This window comes from Heloderma suspectum, chromosome 5, assembly GCF_057233095.1.
Source record: "Heloderma suspectum isolate Gila_16-S chromosome 5, 16-S_ref, whole genome shotgun sequence".
NCBI lineage: Eukaryota > Metazoa > Chordata > Lepidosauria > Squamata > Helodermatidae > Heloderma > Heloderma suspectum.
In genome coordinates, this window is record NC_139462.1 from 214,657,060 (window position 1) to 214,680,438 (window position 23,379).

The 23,379-nt window shown below is 46.3% G+C and overlaps 2 protein-coding genes across 10 annotated transcripts in view; one reads left to right on the forward strand and one right to left on the reverse strand.

The window, feature by feature from the left end:
- Positions 1 to 6,126, reverse strand: part of WDR37 (WD repeat domain 37) — a 58,184-nt gene extending 52,058 nt beyond the window's left edge. For 3 of the 4 annotated variants that reach the window (XM_084859238.1, XM_084859235.1, XM_084859236.1), the window contains exon 1: positions 5,881 to 6,126. The gene's annotated coding sequence lies outside the window, so the exon portion shown is untranslated. The remainder of the gene's footprint in view (positions 1 to 5,880) is intronic. The other variant, XM_084859239.1, reaches the window with a different exon arrangement.
- A 2,124-nt stretch (positions 6,127 to 8,250) lies between these two features.
- IDI1 (isopentenyl-diphosphate delta isomerase 1) lies at positions 8,251 to 22,903 on the forward strand. Of its 6 annotated transcripts, none has more exons than XR_014792452.1 (6): positions 14,955 to 15,149; positions 16,809 to 16,981; positions 18,404 to 18,496; positions 19,243 to 19,373; positions 20,675 to 21,743; positions 21,837 to 22,895. XR_014792452.1 is itself a non-coding variant. In XM_084859245.1 (5 exons), exons 2-5 carry the CDS (start codon positions 16,840 to 16,842, stop codon positions 20,987 to 20,989), a joined length of 681 nt encoding a protein of 226 aa, XP_084715371.1. In that variant the 5' UTR covers positions 8,251 to 8,302; positions 16,809 to 16,839; the 3' UTR covers positions 20,990 to 22,895. The 6 variants fall into 6 exon arrangements, 4 of the variants coding, with proteins under 4 accessions (XP_084715371.1, XP_084715370.1, XP_084715368.1 ...); XR_014792453.1 differs by having other exon boundaries at positions 20,675 to 21,381; positions 21,438 to 22,895; XM_084859245.1 differs by lacking the exon at positions 14,955 to 15,149 and adding an exon at positions 8,251 to 8,302 and having other exon boundaries at positions 20,675 to 22,895.
- Positions 22,904 to 23,379: the final 476 nt, after the last annotated feature.

A 23,379-nucleotide genomic window follows, 5' to 3' on the forward strand; every position in this document is an offset into this window, starting at 1 on the left:
AAGCCTTGCTAGTTTTCATTAACAGAAACAGCTATTTCATTACACCTCTTCATTGTTCACTCCACTCCCCTTATCATAAGCACACCTGGCCAACCTGTGTGCTATAAAGCCACATCTAATCTCCACTTAACATAAGCCCAGCTGCCTATCTGCATACTTTTCTTATTACCACATTTACTAGTATATCTTGTTCTGATGTAGGTTTCTTGTTAAGTTTACCCAGTGTTGTTAGAACCCCCAGCCCTATATTAAACTTTTTATTCACATGATGCAGGCATCCAGTCATGTTTGTATCCAAATAGTTTTCTTTTAAACTATTCACAATGAAATGTCATGGTTTCAACTGAATTTAATACTGAAAACAAAAGCTGTCCCCTATTACATAAAATATGTACATAAAATATAAATATTAATATGAACATACAGTTAAGGGATTTAGAAAATACTTCATTGTATGAATGGTAAATATTAAATATGAAACTGCTATGTTCAATCACTGGTTGATCTGAATGTTGTTGTTGTTCAGTCGTGTCCGACTCTTCGTGACCCCATGGACCATAGCACGCCAGGCCTTCCTGTCCTGCGTTCTCTCCCGGAGCATGCTCAAGTCCATATTCATTGCATCAGTGATGCTATCTAGCCATCTCATCCTCTGCCGTCCCCTTCTCCTTTTGCCTTCAGTCTTTCCCAGCATCAGGGTCTTTTCCAGAGAGTTTTCTCTTCGCATTAGGTGGCCAAAATATTGGAGCTTCAGCTTCAGTATCTGTCCTTCCCATGAGCAGTCAGGGTTGATTTTCTTTAGTATGGACTGGTTTGACCTCCTTGCACTCCAGGGCACTCGTAAGAGTCTTCTCCAGCACCACAGTTCGAAAGCATCAATTCTTCGGCGCTCAGCCTTCCTTATAGTCCAGCTCTCACAGCCATACATTACTACTGGGAAAACCATAGCTTTGATTAGACGGTCCTTTGTCGGCAAGGTGATGTCTCTGCTTCTTACTATGCTGTCTAGGTTTGCCATAGCTTTCCTCCCAAGGAGCAAGCATCTGTTAATTTCATGGCTACAGTCACCGTCTGTGGTGATCTTGGAGCCCAAGAAAATAAAATCTGTCACTGCTTCCATTTCTTCCCCTGCCATATGCCAGGAAGTGATGGGGCCAGATGCCATGATCTTTGTTTTTTTAATGTTGAGTTTCAAACCAGCTTTTGCACTCTCCTCTTTCACCCTCAACAAGAGGCTCTTGAGATCCTCTTCGCTTTCTGCCATTAGGGTGGTATCATCTGCATATCGGAGGTTGTTGATAATTCTCCCGGCAATCTTAATTCCGACCTGTGATTCATCCAACCCAGCGTTTCTCATGATGTACTCTGCATAGAAGTTAAATAAGCAGGGCGACAATATGCAGCCTTGTCGTACTCCTTGCCCAATTTGGAACCAATCGGTTGTTCCATGTCCGCTTCTTACTGTTGCTTCTTGACCCTCGTACAGGCTTCTCAGGAGACAGGTAAGGTGGTCTGGTACCCCCATCTCTTTAAGAATTTGCCACAGATTGTTGTGATCCATACAATCAAAGGCTTTAGCGCAGTCAATTAAGCAGAAATAGACGTTTTTCTGGAATTCTCTCGCTTTCTCCATGAAGCAGCGAATGTTGGCGATTTGATCTCTAGTTCCTCTGCCTCTTCGAAACCCAGCTTGTACTTCCGGTAGTTCTCGGTTCGCATACTGCTGAAGCCTAGCTTGTAGGATTTTGAGCATCACCTTGCTGGCATGTGAAATGAGCGCAATTGTACGGTAGTTTGAACACTCTTTGGCATTGCCCTTCTTTGGAATTGGAATGTAAACTGACCTTTTCCAGTCTTGTGGCCACTGTTGAGTGTTCCAAATTTGTTGGCATATTGAGTGCAGCACTTTAACAGCATCATATTCTAGGATTTTAAATAGCTCAGCTGGAAGACTGCCATGTCCGCTAGCTTTGTTGTTAGTAATGCTTCCTAAGGCCCACTTGACTCTCTCACTTCACTCTCTAGGATGTCCGGCTCAAGTTCAGTGACCACACTATCATGGCTATCAGGGACATTAAGATCTTTCCTGCATAGTTCTTCTGTGTATTTTTTCCACCTCTTCTCAATCTCATCTGCTTCTGTTAGGTCCCTGCCTTCTTTGTCCTTTATCATGCCTGTCTTTGCACAAAACGTTCCCTTGAGATCTCCGATTTTCTTGAAGAGATCTCGAGTCTTTCCCATTCTGTGGTTTTCCTCGATTTCTTTGCATTGTTCATTTAAGAAGGCCTTCTTGTCTCTCCTTGCTATTCTCTGGAACTCTGCATTCAGTTGGATATGTCTTCCCCTTTCTCCCTTGCTCTTCGCTTCCCTTCTTTCTTTAGCTACTTGTAAAGCCTCATCAGACAGCCACTTTGCTTTCCTGCATTTCTTTTTCTTTGGGACGGATTTCGTTGCTGCCTCCTGAAGAAAGTTACAGACCACCGTCCATAGTTCCTCAGGCACTCTGTCTATCAGGTCTAATCCCTTAAATCTATTCCTCACCTCCACTGTATATTCATAAGGGATATGATTGAGGTCATACCGGAATGGTTTAGTGGTTTTCCCTACGTTCTTCAATTTCAGCCGAAATTTTGCAAGAAGCAGCTCATGATCTGAGCCACAGTCAGCTGCGGGTCTTGTTTTTACTGACTGTATAGAGCTTCTCCATCTTTGGCTGCAAAGGACATAATCAATCTGATTTCGATACTGACCATCTGGGGATGTCCATGTGTAGAGTCGCCTCTTGTGCTGTTGGAAAAGAAAAGTGTGTTCGCTATGATCAGCGTGTTCTCTTGGCAAAACTCTATTAGCCTTTGTCCTGCTTCATTTTGTACACCAAGGCCATACTTGCCTGTTATCCCTGTGATTTCCTGACTTCCTACTTTAGCATTCCAATCCCCTATGATGAAGAGGACATCTTTTTTTGGTGTTAGTTCTACAAGGTGTTGTAGGTCTTCATAGAACCGATCAACCTCAGCTTCTTCAGCATCAGTGGTTGGGGCATAGACTTGAATTACTGTGATGTTGAATGGTTTGCCTTGGATACGTACCAAGATCATTCTATCGTTTTTAAGATTGTACCCCAGTACTGCTTTTCCCACCCTTTTGTTGACTACGAGTGCTACTCCATTTCTTCTAAGGGATTCTTGCCCACAGTAGTAGATACGATGGTCACCTGAATTAAATTCGCCCATGCCTGTCCATTTTAGTTCACTGATTCCCAAGATGTCGATGTTCAATCTTGCCATCTCATGTTTGACCACCTCCAGCTTACCTTGATTCATTGATCTGACATTCCAGGTTCCTAAACAATATTGTTCTTTACAGCATCGGATTTTCTTTTCACCACCAGACACATCCACAGCTGAGTGTCCTTTCGGCTTTGGCCCAGCTGCTTCACTCTTTCTGGCGCTACTTGGAAATACCCTCTGCTCTTCCCCAGTAGTATATTGGACACCTTCCGACCTGAGGGGCTCATCTTCCGGCGTCATATCTTTTAGCCTTGTGATACGTTCCATGGGGTTTTCTTGGCAAGAATACTGGAGTGGGTTGCCATTTCCTTCTCCAGTGGACCACATTTTGTCAGAACTCTCTGCCATGACCTGTCCGTCTTGGGTGGCCCTGCATGGCATAGCTTATGGCTTCACTGAATTACACAAGCCCCTTCGCCACAACAAGGCAGTGATCCATGAAGGGGTGATCTGGATACATGCTTATATTATTCATCACTACTGAAATTTGGGGGCTACTTGGGGCCAACAACTAATCAATAAATGAACAGCTCAGTCAATATTACATGGCATATAGTACATATAGTTGAGTACTAAGCTTCACTCAGTGAAGATTAGGCAGATACACCATAATATGAAGTACATGTTACCAATTAAACAACGGTCAACAGTACTTATTAAGAGAGCTCCCAGCTCAGAAAAGAAAAAACATGAAGTACTTGAACAAAACCCTCTAACCTAGCAATCTCAGTACCATCATCTTTGTAATTCAGGGGATGTGCCATAACTTGCCATCCTACAGAAGTGGCACTGAAACTACCTGAGCATTATATTTATATATTGAGTAATACAATCATGTTTCAGTTAATCAACTGATTAAATTATTCCTATCACACATATACCACCCAAGATATTTCCCCCAAATAATACTTTTAAAAAAGAAATCTTGCCAATTTAATGTAACTCTTAGGGGAAAGGTCTCCAAGAGGCTGCAGTAAAACAGTTATTTCTCCATAATCAAAGCTTGAAGGTTAACTGAAGGAATATATTCTCTGTGATATGGGAAGTTGCTTTACAACAAGTCAAACCAATGGTCCATCTTACTCCATATTACACTAGCCTTCCCCTACCTGGTGCCCCCCAGATGTGGACTACAACTACAGATGTGGACTACATAATCTCCAGTCATCATGGGTCATGTTGGCTGAGGATGACGGGGCTGTAGTCCAACACATCTGGAGAACACTAGGTTGGGGAAAGCTAGTCTACAGTGACTGGCAGCAGCTCTTCAGGGTTCCGAACAGAAGTATTCCCCAGCTCTACCTGGAGATGCCAGGGATTGAACCTGGGACATTTCCCATACAAAGCAGGGGCTCTACCATTCAGCTATCATCCTCCCCATAAAATCCTACATCACTGTGTGATTGTTTTCCCTTTTAAAAAATCCCAACAATACTATTTTACATTTTGTTGTGATTTATACTTTATTTGTAAACCGCCTCTAGTTTGAAACTCAAGATTCAGAAAGGCCTGTAGAACATCACCTAAAGTATTCCCAAACTATGGAAGAAAGGAGTGTTATTTTATTAGAGAGAATGTGTGTTCGAGGATAAGAAGCTCATTAGACACTACACTCTCTCTGAAACTAATTGGCAGGGTTCCCAACACTAATTACCCTGGTTGTCTCATTTGTTCATAAAATATATACCTTGGAGCAAGACTACTGGTTAATACCTCTGCGTGTTTCAAACAGCAGTATTCACTTTCAGGATATTTTGAAGGGGAAGGAGGAGCCCCCACTGAACAGTTAGGGTGCAATCCTATGTGTGTTTACTCAGAGAAAGTCCTACAACTCCCAACACTCCCCAGCCAGCATGGCAGCCAGTAGGACCTTTTTCTGTCTAAAACACACATAGGACTGCACCCTTAATCTGATAGTGCCTCTCTCTCTTTTTTTAACAGAACATATTGAAACACTACAGGCAGATCCCGTTTATATTTCTCTTCTCATCAAATAGCCACACTTTCTACCCCCGTTCACATAAAGTACAGACAAGTGTTAATTTCTCTTTATTAAACTCATCTCTGCCCAGGCTGACACTCAAAACATTGAAACAAAAACTGTAAAAGAAATATTTAAACACACACACACACACACACACACGGGAAAGCAAGTCAGATATTATTACACAGTATCATCATGTATCCCGCACATATTTCCTCAGCAGTGCCCCACCCGCCTTGTTGTCCCAACCTTCCCCCTCCGCATCGGATCAACCCTTAGCCCAGTTTTCCCCGACCCGGTGACTTCCAGATGTGTTGGACTACGACTCCCGTATTCCCCAGCCACAGCTGGCTGGGGGATTGTGGAGGTTGAAGTCCGACACATCTGGAAGCCGCCAGGTTTGGCACGGCTGCCATAGCCTCTTACTGCCTCATCCCCGCGTAATACCCCGAAATCCCCTTGCCGATGTACCCCTCATTTCTGCTCCCCAGCTGCCTATGCAGGAGAAGCGGAAGACCCGCCGCCCTGGGCTGCATACCATCTACCGCCCCGGGCTGAGGGAGCGGCACCGCGGAGGGGGAGAGGCGGGGAGGCCCCGAGGCTCACCTCTGAGGTCCGGCGGAGAGGCGGCGGCGGCGAGGGAGGCGGCTCCCTAGCCCGGAGAGGGAGGGGAGAAGGCTAGGGGAGGGCGGGGACGACAACACGACGAGCGGAGAGACAACCGGGGAGCGGAGGAACTGGCGAGCGGGGAGTCGCCGTCGTCGCCGGGCGCCGCTACGGCTGCCGCCGGTCCCTCTCCCAGACCCGGAACGCACCGAACCGCTCGCTCCGGAGAACCTCCAGCCCACTTCCGCTTCCCGCCGGAAACGCCGCCGCCCCTGCTCGCCCGTTCGCCACCATAGAGACGGGCCGCCGGCGGAGCCGGGGCGAGCCGGCGCGTGCCGCGCCGCCGCCCCAGACGAGGCTCGCCGCCACCCCGAGCGCCGGCGCGACCGGGCGCGCCATCCACGGGGGCCGGGGGGCCGGTCTCGCGGGCGCCGTCCTCAGCGCGCTTGGCCCCACGCGCAAGCCCCGGCGAGTTTGGCGAGACTGAGCAGCCTGACCGCGGGCATCGCGCCTACTGCGCAGTAAGGTGGCAATGCGGTGTGCCAGAGGTCCCCAGCGTGGCACCCACGGGCCTCCCGCGGCACCCGCAAAGCCCTCCACCCCTGCCCCGTTAAAAAAATAATACTGTTTTAATAAAAACCTAGGAAAACGTTAGGGCAGGCTTCTTTAACTCCCTTTCTAGCCGCTAGCAGTGCCCTTTCTCTCCCCTCTACCTCTTTGCCCTGCTATTTCTCCCTCCCAGCCTCTAGCCTCCCCCTGTCTCTCCCCACCTCTTTATCTTGCTTTCTCCCCCCTCTCAGCCTCAAGCCTTGCTCTTTTTCTCCCCCTACCCCTTTGCCTTGCGATTTCCCCTTCCCTGCCAGCCTCCAGCCTTGCTATTTCTCCCTCCCAGCCTCTAGCCTCCCCCTTTCTCTCCCCACCTCTTTATCTTGCTGTTTCTCCCCACTCTCAGCCTCAAGCCTTGCTCTTTTTCTCCCCCTACCCCTTTGCCTTGCGATTTCCCCTTCCCTGCCAGCCTCCAGCCTTGCTATTTCTCCCTCCCAGCCTCTAGCCTCCCCCTTTCTCTCCCCACCTCTTTATCTTGCTGTTTCTCCCCACTCTCAGCCTCAAGCCTTGCTCTTTTTCTCCCCCTACCCCTTTGCCTTGCGATTTCCCCTTCCCTGCCAGCCTCCAGCCTTGCTATTTCTCCCTCCCAGCCTCTAGCCTCCCCCTTTCTCTCCCCACCTCTTTATCTTGCTGTTTCTCCCCACTCTCAGCCTCAAGCCTTGCTCTTTTTCTCCCCCTACCCCTTTGCCTTGCGATTTCCCCTTCCCTGCCAGCTTCCAGCCTTGCTATTTCTCCCTCCCAGCCTCTAGCCTCCCCCTTTCTCTCCCCACCTCTTTATCTTGCTGTTTCTCCCCACTCTCAGCCTCAAGCCTTGCTCTTTTTCTCCCCCTACCCCTTTGCCTTGCGATTTCCCCTTCCCTGCCAGCCTCCAGCCTTGCTATTTCTCCCTCCCAGACTCTAGCCTCCCCCTTTCTCTCCCCACCTCTTTATCTTGCTGTTTCTCCCCGCTCTCAGCCTCAAACATTGCTCTTTTTCTCCCCCTACCCCTTTGCCTTGCAATTTCCCCTTCCCTGCCAGCCTCCAGCCTTGCTATTTCTCTCCCCACACTTCTATTTCTCCCCCTCCTACCCTCTAGCCTTGCTGTTCCTCTCCCCCTTTGCCTTGCTGTTTCCCTCTCCCTGCGGGGTAGGGTTCTGCACCTTAGATAGCTCCTTTAGAGTTCCGGCTGAAACCCAGAGTGGATTCACAGCCCCAGTGGCATCTGCGCCACCAGCCTCCACTGATTGCAGGGAAAATCCATTTCCCCCTAGCTACTGTGAGGATTGCAGCTAACCTCAAAAGGAGCAGGGAATTCTAAGGGGGATAGTAGATGATGTCAGCATCCCTGCTAAGCAAAAAGTGCCGCTGCTTTGTCCCTGCAAGCTCTGGCACCACTATGCCACCAGATCCATTAAAAAATAAGACAGTCCCTGCCTTCAGGCTTACCATTTAAAATAAAAGATATGAAGGATAAAGAAGGAGATGGGGAGGGATGAAGGAAGGAAAATAAAATATTTATTTTAAAGCAAACTCAGGCACCAGTTCTTAAAGTTACAACATTCTTAGAAAGACCAACTGGGATGCAAACAGTTCAGGCAGAGCAGGAGCCAAACGGAGCTGGTTTCTCATCGGAGCCGATGGAGTGGCGCTGCTTCCCTTCTCTCCTCTGCTGCTGCCTAATGCTAGGTGACCCGACACTTGCCTGAGACAGAGAAACCGCTGATCTTGCCCAGTTGGCGGAGACACCCCAAGCAGAAGAGAGGGCAGCCTCTGCAGGGCCTCAGAAAGGGCACAATGGCAGAGGGCCTGAGAAGTACACATTGCTCTGAGTGAGCAGGTCTGCTTGTCCATGTCCTTATATTTTTTTTGTCACTACTTAATTAAACCTGTCGTAATTGTGTGGATTTTAATCTGACCAGTATCAAGGGAATGCTTCTGTCTCCATCACGGAGTCCTCTTGGCTAGTTTTGGAGGACAAGGAGAGTGTAGTTTAACAGTACACGTCGCTGTGATTTTGTTAATTAAAAATTAAAAGTACGTTATTTTTCACTGCAATTATTGACGTCTCATATACGCACATTTGAGCCAATTGCTTTAATTAATTGGTAAAACTTGTACAGTTGATTGCAGTGCATTCCTACATGTTTTTACTGAGTAAGTCAATCATATTGAGTTCTTTATCTTTATTTATACATAGCTCAATTTGCAAATTATTTATTATCCTGGTTCAGTCATTCTTGCAACATTATTCCTATTCCTACAATCACACATCATTATTATTTCCAGGTATTTATTTATTTATTCATTCATTTCATTTCTATACTGCCCAATAGCCGAAGCTCTCTGGGCAGTTCACAAAAATTAAAACCAAACACACAATAAAGCAATTTAAAATATATAGAACATATATAGTAGGGAGCAGAGGCAGAAATAAAGCAAATTGGCAAAGGCCACCCACAATCTTAATTGTGTGCAGGTTTAGGTGCTACTAATCCTGTTGAAAGTGATTGTGGTATGCCTAATACTGCATATGATTAACCTGTTAGGGTGCAGTCCTATGCATGTTTAGACAGCAATGAGTCCTGCAACTCCCAGCATTCCCCAGCCTTAGTGAGATCAAAAAGGCATAGGCAACCCAGTGCTCTCCAGATGTTTTGGCCTACAGTGCACACAATCCCTATTTGCTGGGACTTATGGGAGTTGGCCAAAACGTCTGGAGGGCACTAGGTTTCTACCTGAGGGTTTTAAACCAAGATTTGAACCCAAATCTTTTCTAGTGGTAGAGCATGCCCATTAGATGTCTTCAGAGTCCCACACAAATCAGTGATATCTTCTGGTCCTGCTTTACTGGTCTCTTATCATCAGCTTATAGAAGTCACCTGTTTCATAATGTTATGTAGTGATGTACATAATGACCAGATGGAACAGCCACTGCTGGAAAGTGTTCTGGGAAGAGAGTAGCCATGTGGCATTTGGTCCCAACCAGGCTGATGAAGAAGCTTGCTATCTCATCTCCCCCTCTGATGGAGCCAGGTGGAATGGATGCCAATGGAGACTTTCTCAGTGGGCTACGCTGATACAATTTTCAGATTCAGTGTGGAGACTGAGATCCATAAATACAAAGAAGCAGTCTTCAGCAGAAGCAGTTTTTATCTAAGTACCAGCAGAAAAATCTGTCCCTTCGGAAATGCTCTCTGTGCAAAGACAGATATGACCTGGGAGCACCTGATACTGCAACACTGTTGAAGCTAAGCCAGTATGGACCTGATCATACCTGGATGGTAAACCACACACTGGAAGCCCCGTGAAAACTGAGCTTTATCAGCAAAAAGCAAAATACAGGTATAGTGAGTGAGTGGTTAGTGGTCAGTGAAGGAAGGTACATGTCAGGGTGGACACTGAGCCCATAGAATCCCAGAGTAGTTCTGATTCGGAGGAAGAGCAGTCGCTCCTGGGAGGGGAGCGTGCTCCTCTTTCCCAGGGCCAACAGCTGACGGAGATTCCTCCCACCAACATTCCTAGCTTAGATAGCCGTCCAGGGAGTAACGGAGCGCGGATAGCAGACTTGGTGGACGCGCGACGCAGACGCAGAGAGCGGCGCCAGATGGAGGGCGTGGAAAGGAGGCGTAGTGCCCGGTTGGCGTGCAAACAACGGCTGCACCCAGAGGATCCAAGGGAAAAGGGGAGGGACTCTCCCTAGTCCTAAAGTTCAGGGGTCTGCCAGTAATTCCCTTTCAAACGGGGACCAACTGTTCCAATGTAGGGCATAGGTACTGTGCTGCTCAGATCTAGTTGCAAACAGTATAGTTGTTAAGTTGTAAAAGAAGAATAAAGCTTTGAAAGGAATTCCCTTGTCTGTGTCTGGACTTGGCTACTGGATTAGACTGAGAGAGGCCTCCCTGGAGCCCTTGACAGCACGTCATGATACTGCAGTCTTGCTGAAGTGAAGCAGGCATAAATCTGGTCATTCCTGTGGTTGGGAGACCACTAAAATCCCCATCTAAGGACAGGATGTGTTTAATTTTAACACATGTTTTTAAAATAGCAAGTTACGAGTATTTGTTGTTGTTCAGTCGTTCAGTTGTGTCCGACTCTTCGTGACCCCATGTACCATAGCACGCCAGGCCTTCCTGTCCTGCGCTCTCTCCCGGAGTGTGCTCAAGTCCATATTCATTGCATCGGTGATGCTATCTAGCCATCTCATCTTCTGCCGTCCCCTTCTCCTTTTGCCTTCAATCTTTCCCAGCATCAGGGTCTTTTCCAGAGAGTTTTCTCTTCGCATTAGGTGGCCAAAATATTTGAGCTTCAGCTTCAGTATCTGTCCTTCCAAGGAGCACTCAGGGTTGATTTCCTTTAGGATGGACTGATTTGACCTCCTTGCAGTCCAGGGGACTCGTAAGAGTCTTCTCCAGCACCACAGTTCGAAAGCATCAATTCTTCAGAGCTCAGCCTTCCTTATAGTCCAGCTCTCACAGCCATACGTTGCTACTGGGAAAACCATAGCTTTGATTAGATGGACCTTTGTCGGCAAGGTGATGTCTCTGCTTCTTACTATGCTGTCTAGGTTTGCCATAGCTTTCCTTCCAAGGAGCAAGCGTCTTTTAATGTCATGGCTACAGTCACCGTCTGCGGTGATCTTGGAGCCCAAGAAAATAAAATCTGTCACTGCTGCCATTTCTTCCCCTTCTATATGCCAGGAAGTGATAGGGCCAGATGCCATGATCTTCGTTTTTTTAATGTTGAGTTTCAAACCAGCTTTTGCACTCTCCACTTTCACCCTCAGCAAGAGGCTCTTGAGATCCTCTTCACTTTCTGCCATTAGGGTGGTATCGTCTGCGCACCTGAGGTTGTTGATAATTCTCCCAGCACTCTTAATTCCGACCTGTGATTCATCCAACCCGGCGTTTCTCATGATGTACTCTGCATATAAGTTAAATAAGCAGGGTGACAATATGCAGCCTTGTCGTACTCCTTTCCCAATTTTGAACCAATCGGTTGTTCCATGTCTGGTTCTTACTGTTGCTTCTTGACCCTCGTACAGGTTTCTCAGGAGACAGGTAAGGTGGTCTGGTACTCCCATCTCTTTAAGAATTTGCCACAGTTTGTTGTGATCCACACAATCAAAGGCTTTAGTGTATACTCCTACTATAAAAAGAAGGAAAACACTGAACCCATACCCAAAGTGGCAAAAGAACATTTAAGGTGGAAGATCTCCAAAGAGATCCCGTTTAGAAGGCAGTACTATGCCCTCTAGTGGCTACTACACATTAATACCTGGCAAACCAGAACATTGTGGAAAGAGGATTTCTTCTTTATGGAACAAGGAGCTTAAAACAATTTAGGATGCATAATTCTTTCAGTGTCTGTGTCAAAACCAGGCCTGAAACTCCAATTGAAACAGATCATCAGTCTCATTCAAGAGATCCTAGAGTTGCACAACCACCAACTCCAGCATCTTCTCCAGAAAAGGAATGTGAGCAGTAGGCCCATAGTTGTCACAATCTTCCAGGTGCAGGGACGTGGTGTTGTTTTTCCAGGAGCAGCAAAACAGTCATATCCTTGTAGGTGAAAGTGACCATCCACCTCCTCTAGCAGGAAGGGATTTACTACCTTCCGATATTGTAATAATGATAAAATAATATCATAGCTGTGCTAATTGTGGAAAGAATCCTTTAACCTCACCGCTAATGTGTTGTGTACCCCAGAACGGCTTGTGTTTAGTATGAACCAGAGTTACTCCATGTTTGTGCGCTAGGTCATCCTGTCTCGGCTCCACAACCTTGTGAGAAACAGATTACAGCCTGTCAGCAGTTTCCCTGAGAATTGTTAAGCCAGGCTGATAACATTGTTATCAGCTTTCGATACCATCGACCATGGTATCCTTCTGGATAGGTTGTCTGGGTTAGGAATTGGAGGCACTGCACTATAGTGGTTCCGCTCCTACTTGGATGGCCGATTCCAGAAGGTGGTGCTGGGGGATTATTGCTCTGTGCCATGGCAATTGTGCCATGAGGTTCCACAGGGCTCTATTTTATCCCCCATGCTGTTTAACATCTACATGAAACCGCTGGGGGAGGTTATCCAGAGGTGTGGGCTGAGGTGCCATCAATATGCAGATGACACCCAGCCCTACCTCTCTTTCTCATCAAAACCAGGTGAGGCAGTGGCTGTTCTGAATCAGTGCCTGGGCACTGTAATGGACTGGATGAGGGCCAATAAACTGAAACTCAATCCAGACAAGACAGAGGTACTGTTAGTGGGTGGTTCGTCTGCCCGGCTAGGTGATATTCAACCTGTTCTGGAGGGGGTTGCACTCCCCCTAAAGGATCAGGTTCATAGTTTGGGGGTGCCCTTGGATCCAGAACTGTCACTTGAGGCACAGGTGAACTCAGTGGCACGGAGCACTTTTTATCAGCTTAGGCTGGTATACCAACTACGCCCTTATCTGGACAGAGATAGCCTTGCTACAGTGATCCATGCTCTGATAACTTCTCGTCTGGATTACTGCAATGCGTTATACGTGGGGCTGCCTTTGAAAACGGTCCGGAAACTTCAGCTGGTCCAAAATCGGGCAGCAAGATTGTTAACAGGGACTGGCCTGCGAGCTCATATTACGCCAGTACTTTTCCAGCTGCACTGGCTGCCAGTCCATTTCCGGGCCCGATTCAAAGTGCTGGTGTTAACATTCAAAGCCCTTAACGGCTTGGGGCCAGGTTACCTGAAGGATCGCCTCCTCCCATATGTGCCTGCCCGGACCTTAAGATCATCATCAGCGGCCCTTCTCCGTGAGCCCCTGCCAAAGGAAGTGAGGCGGGTGGCTACTAGGAGGAGGGCTTTTTCTGCTGTGGCACCCCGGCTCTGGAATGAGCTCCCTAGTGAGGTTCGCCTGGCATCTACATTGTATTCCTTTCGGCGCCAGGTAAAGACCTTTTTATTTTCCCAGGCATTTTAGCATTTTAGCTTTCTAAATTTTTATCTTTGCTGTTTTAAATCTGTATTTTAAACTCCTGCACTGCTGCTAGGTTTTATTGTGGTTGTATTGTTATATTGTGGTTTTAATGTTCTATATATTTTAAATTGTTTTATTGTGTGTTGTTTGGTTTTAATTTTTGTGAACCGCCCAGAGAGCTTCGGCTATTGGGCGGTATAGAAATGAAATAAATAAATAAATAAATAAATAAATATTGTGCTTTGTGCAGTAACTGAGTGTCAGTAGTTGTCAAGCATCCACCCCAGTCCAGAGAAGGAACATTCAGCCCCTTTTCAGATAACAGACTGAATGCCTCCAAGTAGTGCGGCTACTAGAGCATGGCTAGAGTTCTTCCCTATATGTGATGTATTTCCCTGTATAAAAGCCCGCCCCACTGAACACTCGGGGCTCTCTGCCCCTTTGCTGACAGAGTGCCTTGCTGGCCATGCAATAAAGCGCTTTTAGATCCAGAAGTCTTACCCGTGTCTACTGTAATCCATTGTCCAGCTAGACAACGAACAAGGAGCGTGTTCCTCTCGCACAACATAATTTAACAACTAATTTAATCCTTCATCAGATTAAGTCAGATCAATAATTAATTAATAATAAATACATTTGATGGATTAAATTAGTTGTTAAATTAGCAGAGGAAAGGCAGATTGCACAACCACTCTCGCTTTTGTGAATGACATATACACGTCCGGTATGCATTTGAGCTTTACGAAGAAATGTCACAAGATGTACCTTTTGCATTTCAAGGCCCTTTTTGGCCCTGCAGTTTACTCTCTCTCTCTCTCTCTCTCTCTCTATATATATATATATATATATTTAACCTTGATTATGTTTGTGTGCTTCTACTTATGCACCTGCTCATTTAAGATAACACTTCACGCATCGCCCTCGGCTCTAGCCCACGAAAGCCTATGCCCCAATAAGCATCGAAGGGCGCAATCCTAATGCGTGTTTAGACAGAGGAAAAGGCCTACAACTCCCAGCATGCCCCAGCCAGCATTGCTGGCTGGGGCATGCTGGGAGTTGTAGGCCTTTTCCTCTGTCTAAACACGCATTAGGATTGCGCCCTTAGTTTTTAAGGTGGTACAATTAAAAAAATAATAATAATAATTTCCGCGGCCTGCAACGGGCCAAAGCCCTTCGGCAGCCCGCTGCCCCCATTCGGGAAGCTTTAGCAAGAGCAAGCCCCTATTGGCCAGCTGCCCATCCAAACCCTGCTTCCTATTGGCTCTCCATCCTTCCCACCCTTCTCTTGCCCCCCCCCCCGCGTCGATAACCGCGGCTCTGACCGCGCGCCCCTCCCCTTTTCTCCCCCCGCTTCCCCACGCCGCCTCGCGTCAGGCGCCTCCCCGTGAGGCTTGGAGGCCCGCCAATGGCCGTCTCGTCCGCGAATGATTGATGGGGGCTTCTCGCGCCTTCGCGCGGTGGCGCCATCGGCCCACGCGGTGACGCGAGGGCCTGGGGCCGTCGCCATTGGTCGGGCGGGCGGGGGCGGGGTCGTGAAGCCGGCGATGTGGCGCGTGGGGCGCGGGGTGGCGGCGCCGTCGTCGTCAGCGGCTGCCGCTGTCAGGGGGGCCGGAGGAGCGTCTTCCTCGCAGTGGCGCCGCCTCAGCCGCCGCGCGCGGGTGCCGCCGCCTCAGCCGCCGCCGGCTTCCTTCGTGTGCGCGACGGGGAGGGCGGCGTGGCCCGGGAACGGAGCGCGGTGAGGAGAGGAGAGGCGGCCGGAGAGGGCGTCGGACCTGCCTCGCGGCGGGGCGAGCCAGGCGGTGGCCTTGCGGGGCCGTTGGCGGCGGGGTGCTGGGGTCGTGGAGCTCGCCGCCGCGCCTCAGGATCCCGAGCAGCGGCCGCCCGGCGCAGCCGTCGGTCCCCCCCGCAGCGCCCGGCCAGGGGCTTGCGGGAAGCCCGTAAGGCAGGGCATCGAAGCAGCAGCCTCCGCCTCGAGTGCCGCGTTTCGGAGGAAAGGCGGGGTGCCAGTCAGGGGAAGCGGCAGCTGTCCCTTGTTCTCCCTGCCGCCCCAGGGCCGCGGTTCGTCCGGAGCAGCTTTCGCGCCGGAGTATTGCGCCGTTTCGGCGGGAGGTTCCGTGCAGCGCTCGCGCATAAGAGCCAGCGCGGTGTAGTGGCGAGAGTGCTGGACTGGGAGCCGGGAGATCCGGGTTCTAGTCCCCACACGTCCATGGAAGCCCACTGGGTGACTCTGGGCCAGTCACAGACTCTCGGCCCAACCCACCTCACAGGGTTGTTGTGAGGATAAAATGGAGAGGAGGAGGCTCATGTAAGCCGCCTTGGGTTCCTTGCAAGAGGAAAAAAGGCGGGATAGAAATGCAATAAATAAATAAATAAATAATGACAGCTGCTTGAGGGTCAAACTAGCTAGTACCGTGTTCTTCACATGGCCGCTTGCCTGTAGAAGATGCGGGGGGGGGGAGATTTAAACTAGGGTCCATCGCCGCCTTGCGGCAGGAAGGGCCCTTCCCCCCCCCCCCATCTTTCCCGAGAAACCTTATTTAGTTCGGTGCGTGACTACATTTGTATCCTATCTTGAGGTTAGGGTCGCTTGTGGTTTCCTTTCTCACCCCTATCGTGGCTGGCTGGGGACTTTTTTCTGTCTAAATATGCATAGGATTGCACCCTCAATTACTGTTTTGGCATTGTGCAAATCTGCACAATCTAGGTGAATAGGTACGCCTGGCAGCGCCAGTTAAATATCCTCCTGTATATTTAACCCAGGGTTTGCCTTGTCTTGTATTAGCCTTATTTCTGTCTCTTAACAGCAGTCTGAAACAGAAATATAGTAGATGAAGGCTTTGTGATCACGTTCTCTCCGGGTTAGTAAAAGCTTCACCTACGAAACAGGTTGCTGTTAAAGGCACTTGCTTAGGACTGGTAAAAGGAGGTGGGGTGACTTCAATAAATGTCCAGCAAGCAAGGCTAGGGAGGCAGGGATGGTGTAGGGAGAAATGCAGGACCTAAAGACACTAGCGAAGGTGTTGGAGTGAAGGGGAGGATTCTGTATATGTTCCTGGAAATCTAGGAGCGCAAGTAAAAACAAGTAGGAACACATGCTGTGCACAGTGCACTCAATTTTTCATCAGAGTTGAAAATACAAGGGAACAAAATCAGCTTTTATCAGGCTATCACAAATCTGACATGCTTGCCTTGAAAGTTGGGAAACCCTAGGGGTAGTTTGCTTAGTGCTACTAGTATAATGCAACAAGTGCCTTTGATCCTCATTTACAATGCTAATTGTCAGTGGAGCTGGTCCACCTTTAACACGAAACTTCAAGTTCTGAAATAGTCCATTAAATGTTTGTGTAATTGTGGGTGGTGGTTGTTTTGAGTGTGACCAGTTCGTTCTTATCAGTATTCTTATTAGGAAGATCAATACTACAACCATGCCTGAAATAAACACAAATGGTCTAGATGAGCAACAGGTACAGTTGCTGGCAGAGATGTGCATCCTTATTGATGAAAATGACAACAGAATTGGTTCAGATACAAAGAAAAACTGCCACCTGAATGACAATATTGAGAAAGGTATTTTTTAATTATTCATATCCTGTTGTATGTAAGATGGTTCTGCTTGAGGACTTCTGCTTTACCCCACCATGTAGAGTCAAGTCTCTTACCTCCAGACATTTGCAGCCTAGTTGTACAATGAGATGTGCCTGGTAAAAGGAATAGAGAGCTGGAGAAAAGGAACAGGAAAGCAAGAGGAATGTGGCTGAACAGTCTTGTCTTGTAAATTCATGTACAAGATAAAGTTGAACTGATGGAGACTTAACTTGCTAACGATCTTTCTAGTTGCTACTTACTTTTGACATCACAGATGAACCACATGTTGCCTACAAAGCAATTTCCTGTGGACTGCCTCTCCATTTAGCCTTAGCTTTATATAGTTCTGCTTGGCACACAAAGTTAAACTGTGGGTGGCTTTGGATGGTCACCCCAAGCAGCAATAAAGGAGGCATGAGTGATTTGCCATTATTCTGTCAGTTTCCAGGCTTCATGCAGAGAGGGAAGGGGCCTGTCCCCTATGGCAAGATACATGTTCTTTCCATGGTCAAAACATCACTTTTGGTACAGTGGATATGTACACCTTTCCCACTTTGCCCAAGACCAGAAGCATCAACTGGAAGTGGATGAGTTTCTTGATTTCTCTTGTGCTGTTTTAGGTGAATGTCTGAGACTACCCTGCTGAACATGCATCTGGTTATGATCTGAATTCATTGCCCTAATTAGGCCTTTCCAAACCCACAGCTTTAGGTTTATTGTTCCAACGTACAAGATAGCATAAGCGCAGCAATCTGTTGGACAATGTGGAGAGAGGAGAAAATGTAGTGGGACAACCTGCTGTCGAATTAAGGCATGGAAACCCAGACTTAAAGAACAGCTTATCTTAGGAAAAGGACATGGGTCTAGTCCATAGGATGAGAAATACTGCCTACGCCTGCTTTAAAGAAACCATTAGCATCTCATTTCCTTGATTACAGATCCTGTAAGGAACTGGCATCTGTCAAAAATAATGAGCAGACCCTTTCTCTACGGATCAAGGCGGCATGCAATAAATGACATTTCTCAGAAGTCGTATTTTGTACTAATACATTTTACTGTACCCATCACTTCTTGTTCTGAGCACATAAAGGTATTAAGTTTACCCCTACAGAGCTCTCCAAAGAAAGTTGTAAGAGGTTGCCCAAGCAAATATTTTCCTCACATTCACATACCGTAGTCCTCGTTTCCAAGGCAGATATCAGCTTAAAAGAAACACAATCATGTTTAAAATAAGTTTTGTTTAGGAATCCTTGTTTAACTTTGAACAAGGATTCAAAGTTTGCTTCCTTGTTCAACATTGATTTAAAATTAAGATCTGATGTTAACTGAAACAGGAATGAAATTTACTCTTTTCTTTGCAGTACAATCTTTTAAAAAAGTGTATTGCTTATCTGTGTGTGCTAGGATTGCTGCATCGTGCATTCAGTGTGTTCTTATTCAACACGGAGAACAAGCTGCTGTTGCAACAGAGATCCGATGCCAAAATCACTTTCCCAGGTTTGTCATTTTGCAATGACTTCAAGTTCTTGTTGTGTACCATAGATCCCCTGCACCTTTGTGTTCCCAAATACATCTGGAGTGCTTAAAGAATAAAATGATTTGTTAAATTTCAGGCAAAGTTTAGGTCCCTGCTAGTTGAGTAGTCCCTTTTCTTATTTGCTTTTGTTTTTAAATAAGTAGATATCTGGGTAGTAGCAATATTTATTTCTCTGAAAGCTCCCTGATGTGGGGGATATTTATTTCAGCTTTCTCTGAAAGCTCCCTGATGTGGGGGATATTTATGGCATGTATGTGTTCAGGTAACAAAAAGGATGAGAAACAGGCAATGATTTTCTGACAGAATAGTTCTCTTAAAAAGCTATTTATATTACAACAGTGGTGTGTGTGGTTTAGTCTAGCACACTTTTGATTAGTCAACAAGTGTATATTGTGATTCCCCCCCTTCCAATTTAAATAAAGAGTACTTCCTTGTCTGCCCTTGTCCTGGTTACTCAAAGGCTCTTGGAAGCACAATTCCAAATAATGTTTACATTCTCTTCATGGTGCTTTGATTGGATTCTGTTGCTTGGAATATCTTGTATAGTACAGTATGTGCTTTGTCAGAGCATTTATGTTTCTGACATAGCAAACATGGATACTCAGTATCCAACAAAACCTGTTCCTGAAGTGGGCCACCAAGCGTTCTACCATCTGAAATTCTGCAAAGTATTCTTAAAACTGAATCTACAAAATCTCTTTTCTAGATTGTTTTACCAACACTTGTTGCAGTCATCCCCTAAGCACTCCACTTGAACTGGAAGAAAACAACGCAATTGGCATTCGAAGAGCAGCACAGAGGCGACTGAAAGCAGAGTTAGGAATTCCACTGGAACAGGTAAATGTTCTTTTAGAGTAATGATTTCTCTGGGGTAAAGTAGTTGAATAGCATCTAGTTGTAGCTATAATTACTAATCAGAGCTACAATACTTATTTGAAAACCCTTAGCCTACCCTATTCCCAAAAGCTTAGAACAGGGAACAGCTAACACGGTGTCTTTGTCACCGTTCCAACACATCTACACATTTTCTCTAGTCGACATGACTGGCTCTGGTGCCTGACAGAAACATTTGAATTGTGTTTCAGGACAGCGCAAAAGGGAAACTTTCCATGTTACACAGAAGCACCTGCTTCTTAGGTTCAAACTTTTAACATAAAAGAATGATCACAGTTAATCAGAACGTGCATGTTTACAGATGTAACAATTGATAGTCTGAGGTTTAAAATTGTCCAGTAACAAACCAGAAAACCTTCTGTATATAAATCGTTTTAGACCAGTAATGAATAATTAAGTCTTGTGGTAGACCTCTGTTTAAGAGGGTATCATTTTTTCCCCAGGAAAGGGATCTCAGATTCCTTGGCCATCAGAATCAGATTTCTATGAACCTGGGCAACTTGACATCCAAGAGTTCTTCCAGGATTATTTTTTTCACAATAAATCTAATCTTATAGTTTTCTTTTTGTGATAGCTGAAATGGCACTAGTACAGAATAGCCATTGCACGTTTACCTGTCCCTCTAATGTTTCTCTTTTCTGCCCTGGAGGTGCTCACAAGACTTCAGTATGCTTGGTTTTCATAGCCAGATACAAGTCTGGGCCAGTATACCCTCTATCCTCACTTCTTTCTCAACAGTAGGGATTGGATAAAAGGCTTTAGCCACATCCATATAACTAGAGAGCTAACAGATGAACAATATCTGAAAATAGTCTAAGAAATCAGTTGGTTCTCTTATCTGTTAAATCCACTCAGATATTCAAGGAAACACTTGCTTGGACCCTGAGTGTCCCAGGCACAGCCCCCGCCCCGCCCCGCCCTTGCAGTGCACATTCTTCCAGAGAGTACCACCATCCCCAGGAGCATTTTGAGGGGACAGGAAGGGGTGGATGGGAGAGTCGTGGGTGTGATTCTTTAGATCCAAGCCACTGATGATAGAACAAGTACTGTTACACATCAGGAGGTTAAAACAAAAAGCCATAGTTCTCTGCCTCCTGCAGCCTAGATGTTACAGCTTAAACATAAAGCTCTTTAGAGGAGAGGGTTGTATTGAGGTTTTCAGAGGGAGGGGAATCCTATCAAAAAAACAACTTCTGAAACACTGTCTCGTTATCAATATTCTTACTAAAAGTTTTTGGTTGTAGGTAACCCCAGAAGAAATCTTCTACCTAACCCGAATTCACTACAAAGCCCAGTCCAGTGGGACCTGGGGCGAACATGAAATAGATTACATCCTTTTTGTACAGAAGAATGTGACACTGAATCCAGATCCCAATGAAATTAAAAGCTACTGTTATGTGACACAAGAAGAACTGAGAGAACTCCTGAAAAAGGCATCCCAAAATGAAATTAAGATTACTCCATGGTTCAAACTGATTGCAGAGACCTTTCTCTTTAAGTGGTGGGATAACTTGAATAATCTGAAGAGATTTGTTGATCATAAGATACACAGAATGTAACAACTAGAATAATATGCTGACCTAAAATGACAGTAGCTAAGTTTGTAATACTGCTCAATAGCACATTTGAAGCACTATTTGTAGAACTGAATGCAACATAGGGTTGAAATAAGAAGAGGGCCCCTGAGGATGATGGGAATCTGCTTTTAATATCTGGCATGACCTGGATGTAGGGATGGTGGAGAATTTCTCCACGAATCTTCGGGAGGCCGAGCGCCGAGGCATTTGGCCCCCCGAAAGTGCTGGGGAAATTCTCCGCCCCCCCCCCCCCCCCCCCGGGAATGGGACTTACCTTCAGCGAATGTCCCGTTCGGCGGGGGCAGTGGCCTGTCTCCCGACCGGCTGCCACCGCCATTACAAAATAAAAAAGTAGCACACACACACACAAACCCGTGATAGGCTATGTGACGATTTACGTAGCCTATCACGGCTAGATTTCCAAAGTCAGCCGTGATAGGCTACGTGACGATTTACGTAGCCTATCATGGCTGACTTAGGGGGGAAAAAAACAAACACGCGTACGCAAATGGCGGCGGCCCATGGGCGCTGCCATTTGCGTTCCTTAGTTTGGCACGTGTCTACGTAAAGATTTACATAGACTACCGCGAAAATAAGGGAACGCTATTTGCGTTGCCCTTATTTTTGCCATAGTCTACGTAAATCTTTACGTAGGCTAGACGTGCCAAAATAAGGAACGCAAATGGTGGCGCCCATGGGCCACCTCCATTTGCGTACACGCTTTTTTTTTCCCAAAGTCACCCGTGATAGGCTACGTGACAATTAACGTAGCCTATCACGGCTGACTTTGGAAATCTAGTCGTGATAGGCTACGTTAATCGTTACGTAGCCTATCACGGGGTTTGTTTTTTTTTTTACTTTTTCTTTCGCGGCCGGGGAGACGGGGCGCTTCTCCCCGGCCTGAATTTCGGCCGGGCGAGGCAGGACGCCTCCCCCCCCCTTGCCTGAACTTCGGGGGGAGAAATGAAGCGCCTCCCCCCCACCGTGAAAAAAGCTGCGGGACAAGGTAAGTCCCGTTCGTACGTCCCTACCTGGATGGCTTGTGGTAAGGCTTGGATTGTCTCTACCTTTGATTTCCTGGACTTCTTAGGAGGATTACTAACAAATCATCATGTTTGCATTTGTTGATATAACCACCAGAGGCTGAACTTTGAATATTCACTAGGCCACCAGTTAAGATGAAAAGTTGTATCTTGGCCCTGTGAAAAGTAGGCTATTTGTGGCATAGGGAAAGGGTCAGCTGTTCAAGGTAGAGTGCCTGGAATAATTCTTTTCTGGCCCTCAGGGATACATTTTTCATATTCCATTTTAAAGTCCTGTTGGGGGATGACGGAAGTGTCTCCTGTCTCCCACCCCCAAAGCTGGCATAATGCATCCATTCATCTTTAATCTTCTGGACAGCTAAAAATATAGGGTACATGCATTAGTATGTTAATGTGGTGTTAAATGCTCTAATAGCTTTCTCTTGGTTCCTGTTCACTTGTAAGCTTTATGCATTATAAAGATAAGTGACTTTTTCCATTAAAGAAAAGCAGGTGATATTTCAAAACTAGAAATGTCAAGTTATAGAATTAGTACTTTAGTAGACTCCAAATGTGTCTTCCTTATGTGAATTAACTTGCTGTAAAAAGGAATGGATCTTTTGACAAAAACTTGTCTAGAAAGAAGCTTGTATAGTACCTTGAAAATGTCTGAACCTGTTAGGTTTTAATCTGAACTAAAGGAAGTGTGCATCATCAGACATTGTACTGTGGTCTAGAAAAAGTTGTTAGTGTATTTTAATTGTTACACCATCGTCTGATTCCTGAAAATATAACTTAACTTTTAAAAGCCTGTGGGTTTGCCTATATTATGGGGGGAAATATACTACTTGAATAAAAATTCAGTGAAAATATTTTTTGTGCTCCATTAAGTTTTCAATAGTCTGTTAGCTTAGTAGTTTCAATTGTTATGGAATATAAGATGATGTAAATGGCAGTTGTTCAAAGTCAAACATTTCATATAAGCTTCTAGACATCCCCTGATGGGAATCATTGTAACAATTAAAATGGGTGTCAGTATGGTGGAACACCACTGACAGGGTTGGCAACATGGTGCAATCTAGATGTTTTGGATTATAATTTCTTTTATCCCTGAACACTGGCCATGCAAGCTGGGGCTGATGGTAATTGGAGACAAAAACAGCTGGAGGGCACCAAGCTGCCTTCAAATCTTGAGTGGATTAATGCTGAGGAGAAACACTGATTATACTGTATCCACAAGACTCCAACCAGATCTTCTAAGGCTCTGAATTTTTGACCATAAAAACCTAGCTGAAGCTGACTTCAGACTCACTGTTGATCACTTTTATTTTCTAAGTCTTGTAAGGAATT

Coding starts and splice junctions, on each gene's coding strand:
- IDI1 (XM_084859242.1), top strand. CDS start 14,959: ATGTGGCGCGTGGGGCGCGGGGTGGCGGCGCCGTCGTCGTCAGCGGCT. Junction 16,982..18,403: donor GAATGACAATATTGAGAAAG/GTATTTTTTAAT, acceptor TGTGTGTGCTAG/GATTGCTGCATCGTGCATTC. Junction 18,497..19,242: donor TGCCAAAATCACTTTCCCAG/GTTTGTCATTTT, acceptor TCTCTTTTCTAG/ATTGTTTTACCAACACTTGT.